The 6748-nt window shown below is 44.4% G+C and overlaps 1 protein-coding gene across 1 annotated transcript; it reads right to left on the reverse strand.

The window, feature by feature from the left end:
* Window positions 1-2945: 2945 nt before the first annotated feature.
* Window positions 2946-6257, reverse strand: LOC121542464 (amphoterin-induced protein 2-like). Its single transcript, XM_041851863.1, has 2 exons — window positions 5835-6257; window positions 2946-5336 (listed from the first exon to the last, which is right to left on the reverse strand). Exon 2 carries the CDS (start codon window positions 5245-5247, stop codon window positions 3733-3735), a length of 1515 nt encoding a protein of 504 aa, XP_041707797.1. The 5' UTR covers window positions 5248-5336; window positions 5835-6257; the 3' UTR covers window positions 2946-3732.
* Window positions 6258-6748: the final 491 nt, after the last annotated feature.

A 6748-nucleotide genomic window follows, 5' to 3' on the forward strand; every position in this document is an offset into this window, starting at 1 on the left:
CTGTCACATGGATGGCAAATGAGCTGAGATTTACTTAACGAGGCAATGTCAATGACCAAACAAACACTTTGCATTTAGTGAGCAAGAAATCCCTCACACCTCTCTCAAACTTTGTTCTATTCCATGATTTAATATATTTAATTAATTCATACCTCTAAACATTGCAATACATTTGATAGCAAAAGGTTATGTTACGAGAATGACAACTTTTGCATACATTCTGTGACAAATGAGAACAGCGTTACCCAGATAAATGAAACAGTAATGCTTCAGGTAGCTAGACAATTTTCATGTCACGTTTAATTCAAAACCTTTTTATATAATGCAAGCCTGGCAGCATTGCTTACATGGGAATGAGCTTGGCAATGGCAAAACATATTTAGCACACAGGAAATACAGTAACTACAACTAACAATATTCCTATCTGAGGAGTCAAGGACAAGACCATTGGTGAAAGGGCACAGGTCATGGTTGTAAAAACTAGGGCTCAGATACTGTAGCTACTAGCTAGAGGTGACAAAATACACAGGACATGACTAAAGGGGAGGACTGAGTCTTGGGAAATGTGACATGGTAGTTTTACGTTCCATTTGACAATTATTCTATAGAAAACTGAATGAAATACAATGAGTAGACTGAAAGAAGCTCCTACTCCCTTGTTGTTTGCAGATCTGGAGAAAGCCGATAGGTGTAAACAATATGGCGGAAGCTCCCCAAAGCCCACTGAATAGGCTAGACAGTGCCATCACCATTGTTGCGTACATCTATCAAGCTCCTTCAGATCTGTAAACACAGAAGGGATGGGGGCTAGGGGTTCAGATCACACTTGTTTGTCCCATACATACAACTTTTATGAGGGCCTAATTTCACAATTGAGCTAGAGTTCTCTGCACTAGACAACACTGCCTTAAAAGTGGTCACAGATTTTAGTTAATCAGATTCCTTCTTCAGATACTTCACATCACTAGGTTCCATCCTGATACTTCATGTCTGTACAAGTCACATTTAGCTGTGGTATAACATTATACTGTGATCACATAATACTCACAACACAGTTTGTAAAAAAATAACATTTAAAAAACATAACAACATGTAACTCTGGGCTTTGTCTATAAACATGTAGGTTTGGTACAGGGACCATTCAATTTGACATGCTAAGTCACATCTGGATGCCAGTTATCTTGTCATGGGGGGGAATGGAAACCTAGTTAAATCTGTCCCCTAGAGAACTGTCAGTGGGGTGGAATCTCGGCAATCAACACCTGTCCAGTCCATCACCTCTAAGGACGTGAAAACACATTTTAAAGCTTTATTCCATTACAGCCTAACGCTAAGATTAAATTAAGTGTTTTCTTTCTAAAAATGGTGTCTGCAAGATATATCAGGTCTCTTGCACTGTTTAGAGGTCATTTATGGATAAAAAAAACCATACTAATCTGAAATGCATATATACAGTAACAGTCAAAAGTTTGGACACACCTACTCATTCAAGGGTTTTTCTTTAGTTTTACATTGTAGAATAATAGTGAAAACTATGAAATAACACGGAGTCATGTAGTAACCAAAAAAGTGTTAAACAAATCAAAATATATTTTATATTTGAGATTCTTCAAAGTAGCCACCCTTTGCCTTGATGACAGCTTTGCACACTCTTGGCATTCTCTCAACCAGCTTCATGAGGTAGTCACCTTGAATGCATTTCAATTAACAGGTGTGCCTTGTTAAAAGTTAAATTTGTGGAATTTATTTCCTTCTTAATGTGTTTGAGCCAATCAGTTGTGTTGTGACAAGGTAGGGGGGTATACAGAAGATAGTCCTATTTGGTAAAAGACCAAGTCCATTTTATGGCAAAAACTGCTCAAATATTCAAAGAGAAACAACAGTCCATCATTACTTTAAGATTAAGATTCTTCAAGTGCAGTCGCAAAAACCATCAAGCGCTATGATGAAACTAGATCTCATGAGGACCACCACAGGAAAGGAAGACCCAGAGTTACCTCTGCTGCAGAGGATAAGTTCATTAGAGTTACCAGCCTCAGAAATTGCAGCCCAAATAAATGCTTCACTGAGTTCAAGTAACAGACACATCTCAACATCAACTGCTCAGAGGAGACTGGGTGAATCAGGCCTTCATGGTCGAATTGCATCAAAGAAACCACTACTAAAGGACACCAATAAGAGGAAGAGACTTGCTTGGGCCAAGGAACATGAGAAATGGACATTAGACCCTTGGAAATCTGTCCTTTGGTCTGATGAGTCCAAATTTGAGATTTTTGGTTCCAACCGCCATGTCTTTGTGAGACGCAGAGTAGGTGAACGGATGATCTCCGCATGTGTGGTTCCCACCGTGAAGCATAGAGGAGGAGGGGTGATGGTGCTTTTCTGGTGACACTGCTGGTGATTTATTTAGAATTCAAGGCACACTTAACCAGCATGGCTACCACAGCCTTCTGCAGCAATACGCCATCCCATCTGGTTTGCGCTTAGTGGGACTATCATTTGTTTTTCAACAGGACAATGACCCAAAACACACCTCCAGGCTGTGTAAGGGCTATTTGACCACGAAGGAGAGGGATGGAGTGCTGCATCAGATGACCTGGCCTCCACAATCACCTGACCTCTACCCAATTGAGATGGTTTGGGATGAGTTGGACCGCAGAGTGAAGGAAAAGCAGCCAACAAGTGCTCAGCATATGTGGGAACTCCTTCAAGACTGTCGGAAAAGCATTCCAGGTGAAGCTGGTTGAGAGAATGCCAAGAGTGTGCAAAGCTGTCATCAAGGCAAAGGGTGGCTACTTTGAAGAATCTAAAATCTAAAATATATTTTGATTTGTTTAACACTTTTTTGCTTACTACATGATTCCATATGTGTTATTTCATAGTTTTGATGTCTTCACTATTATTCTACAATGTAGAAAATAGTACAAATAAAGAAAAACCCTTGAATGAGTAGGTGTGTCCAAACTTTTGACTGGTGCTGTACTTAAATGAAGATACAACATTGAGACAATGGAATTTAGGTCTTCTAAATGAATGTCAATATCCAAGTTAGTTCAATATATTAACACCAGCAGTAACATACCAGTCCCTTCCTCACCTTGAAAAACTCTATTCACAGTCACACCTACAAAAATAACCGAGAACAACAATAGTATATAGGTCATGGGAGGCTTGGGGCTAGAGCTGGCTAGTTCCCAGACACTGATCAGGGTCGACTTTGGCATTTTTGTCTGAATGCATCCATTCAACCTGCATATAATACATTAGGAATACATTTACAGTGTTCGCCCCGTTATGATCATTCATAATAGTGCATGACACCTTATGACATAGGAACCGGCAAGTAAGCATTTGGTTGGACAGTGTATACCATGTGTATCCTGTATATACAACGAATAAAACATGAAAAGATAGATCCATGAACGCCTACATAATGCATTACACACGTGTTTCACAGAATGTATTTTGTTTTGAACTATTTCTTTATTTGGAAGTTCATGTGTATATGAAACTTTGACATACAGAAACCCACTACTGGATGTTTCCATATCTGTCCACACAGTAGGCATAAAATTAAAAAGCGGTCTGATGTTAAAACTACTTTCATGTATGGATTCTCAGTGCGAGGTTTCAATATTTGACATTTAGAGAACCATGTTACAAACAGTCAATTTTGCATGGTGTAGTCTAGTCCAGTGAGAGCTTGGTGGAGCTTGAAGGATAGACACAATGCTACGCAATGTGGTCTTCCAGGACCTGCTCCAAGGCTCTGCTTCCATTCCTCAAAATGCCCGCTGTGGCTGCAGTGTCCATTACTGGGTGCTTGGCGCTGTATTTGTGGGGGTGCTCGTCCCCCGTTTCTAGGAAGGCCACCCTCTTTCCACCGGTGACCCTTCTGTCTGCAAGCTCTGCCTCCCTGGGGCCTGCACAGAGGAGCATGGCTCGCCCGCCGCACCCGCCAACGCCCCCTGCCCTTCCGCCATGGCAACGGCAGGGAGTGAGGTACAGGTAGAGGAGCACCAGGACGATGCTGACCACACAGGACGCCAGCGTGGTAAAGGCCGTGTTAAAATGCTCCCCGCCGCTGCCACGTTCCTCCCCGCTCTCGCCTGGTCCGCTGGTGTTACCTACGGAGACGGTGACCTCCAAAGTCTCGTTGGGGCTCCGGCGTCGCCCGCGGACTGCCACGCAGGAGTAAGTCCCTGAATCCTCCAGGAGAGCCCCTCGGATCTCCAGGGTACCGTTGGTGAGGACCGTGAGGCGGCTGCTCTGATCGCCTGTTACGCCCAGTGCCGGGGAACCATCGCCCGGGGTCACCCAGAACACCACCACCTCTTCCCGGAGGGGGAGTGAAACGCCGGGGCACGGCACCATGAGCCAATCGCCAGGCTCTGCCTGGCAAGACACTTCTACAGTTCCATGTAACCCACCCTGAGGGCTGCCAGAACAATTCAGCCACTCCTCCTGACCCAGGCTGCATGGATACTCCTCCCTGAAGTCCAGTAGGGGACGGTACTGCCTCCTCTCCCAGTACTCAAGCATGGCGCGCAGGGCACAGTCACACACCAACGGGTTCCCCTGCAAGTAGATGCCACCCTGCTGCCAGGTGGCCAGAGAGAGGAGGCTCTGCACGGGCACCTGCCTCACCATGTTCATCGACAGATCCAGGAAACGCAGGCGTGGCAGAGCCCCATCTCCCTGGTAGAGCTCCAGGGGGAAGGCAGCCAGTCTGTTTCTGCCCAGATACAGCCTTTCCAAGCTGCTCAGCCCCTGGAAGGCTCCCGCCATGGTCTGGCTGATGCGGTTCCCAAACAGAAGCAGCACTTCCAGTTCCCTGAGCCCATGGAAGGCAGACGCGTTGAGCCGAGACAGCCCATTGAACGAGAGGTCCAGGTGGCGGAGGTGAGGGGTGGGGGCGAAGGCGTCCGGTGCCAGATGGGTAATGGCGTTTCGGCTGAGGACCAGCGCGGTCAGCCTGTCCAGACGCCGGTCTGACCAATCCAAAAGCAGAGCAAAGAGGACGTTGTGGCTGAGGTCCAATCGGGTGACATAGCCAGGGAGGTCAGGGGGAACGGTTGACAGATTGTGACCACTGCAGGAGATGATGTCGCTGGCACACAGGCAGGGTGGTGGGCAGGCAGCCGTGACCGTCATAAAGGACAGACACATGGACAGGAGGAATGCCAAGGTAACCATAAAGTGCCCGTCAATGGACACACACAGCGGTTGTGGCACAACGGGACACATTCTACTGTTTGAGGGCTGAGTCTCAGGTTGTTGGTGAAGAAGTTGCAAACATCTTATGAGCCACTCTTAGGCGTCCCATTCAGAAAGAGCTGAGAGAGAGAGAGAGACAAAGAGAGAGATGGGTATTGGCATCCAATACTGTCATAGGACAGTGATTAACTTGTTTTCTCTGCAAAATAACCTTAAAGCTTGAGTCCTTAATTAAAACAAAAAAGCGGACACCCCACCTCTGTGTTGGTAACAAACTGAGGGATGGACCTGGAGAAATGTAACCACTCTCAAATTCATAGAGCTGTGGATGCAAGGATTCAAGATCCATGATATCAAAACAGTTGAACTAAACTCATGAGGCATTAGCTATTAAATTAGATAACCATCTGGATGTTTTTTAATGCTCGTTTAGTAGGCTACTTACAGTGAAATAGCTCGAACCACCATGTAGTTTATAACTACTAGTGAAACTGTTCTTGTACCAGATGAAAATGAGGCTATAAGGGAAGAGATTGAGTCTCATAGAAAAGACTCGCAGAGGGCAGGCAAACCAAAGAAAAGGTCCAAGCAATAGAAAGTGTAACATAACCACTTACATTTCCAAGCGGAGAAGATCCTCACAATAATGCGACATCGTTTTCTTCGTATTGTGACCATAACCAATGAATGTATTTCACTCTCCTCTGGAACTTTTTTCATCTCACACAAGATGCGTAGGCTATATTCCGTTATAAGAAAAAATAAAGAGCCAATACTTCATATAATAAAATACACTTTCAAGCAGAATGCCACATGATTGCGCACTTCAAAAGCGGCGTTGTCATCTCCAAACCGACTCCAAAAGCGTCCAAATGAAAGCAGAGCTGTCAGGACTCAGGAAGCGTGTTGTTCAGTTCACCTTATAGTGGGAGGGGTTGCGCACAAAATAAATATGGCACAATCGATAGTAGGCTTAGGCTATTAAACCAATTAGGCTACTTGTTTCCTGCTGTCCCCGACAAATACAACCGTTGCTTGGATGCCACGGTGTGTCTGGGTCGATTACGCTACTGCGCAGCATCAGTGGGTGTTCACAACCATCAACTGGTAAAAAAATAAATAATCTACAACGTGTGTAAACAGAGAATTTGTAAATAAACACGTTTCATTTGCAAATAAAAATCATTTATACTGCAGGCTGATAGATGGATCTATTGATAATCAGGCTGCAACAATTGCATAATATTGGCATTAGCATTATTGACTGAAATGTATAAGAAATATAAACGCAACATGTCAAGCGTTGGTCCCATTTTTCATGAGCTGAAATAAAAGATCCCAGAAATGTTCCACATGCACGAAAAGCTTATTTCTCTCAAATTTTGTACACAAATTCGTTTACATTCCTGTTAGTGAGCATTTCTCATTTGCCAAGATAATCCATCTACCTGACAGGTGTGGCATATCAAGAAGCTGATTAAACAGCATGGTCATTACACAGGTGCACCTTGTGCTGGGGACATTAAAGGCC

Source organism: Coregonus clupeaformis, unplaced genomic scaffold (genome assembly GCF_020615455.1).
Source record: "Coregonus clupeaformis isolate EN_2021a unplaced genomic scaffold, ASM2061545v1 scaf0290, whole genome shotgun sequence".
Taxonomy (NCBI): Eukaryota; Metazoa; Chordata; class Actinopteri; order Salmoniformes; family Salmonidae; genus Coregonus; species Coregonus clupeaformis.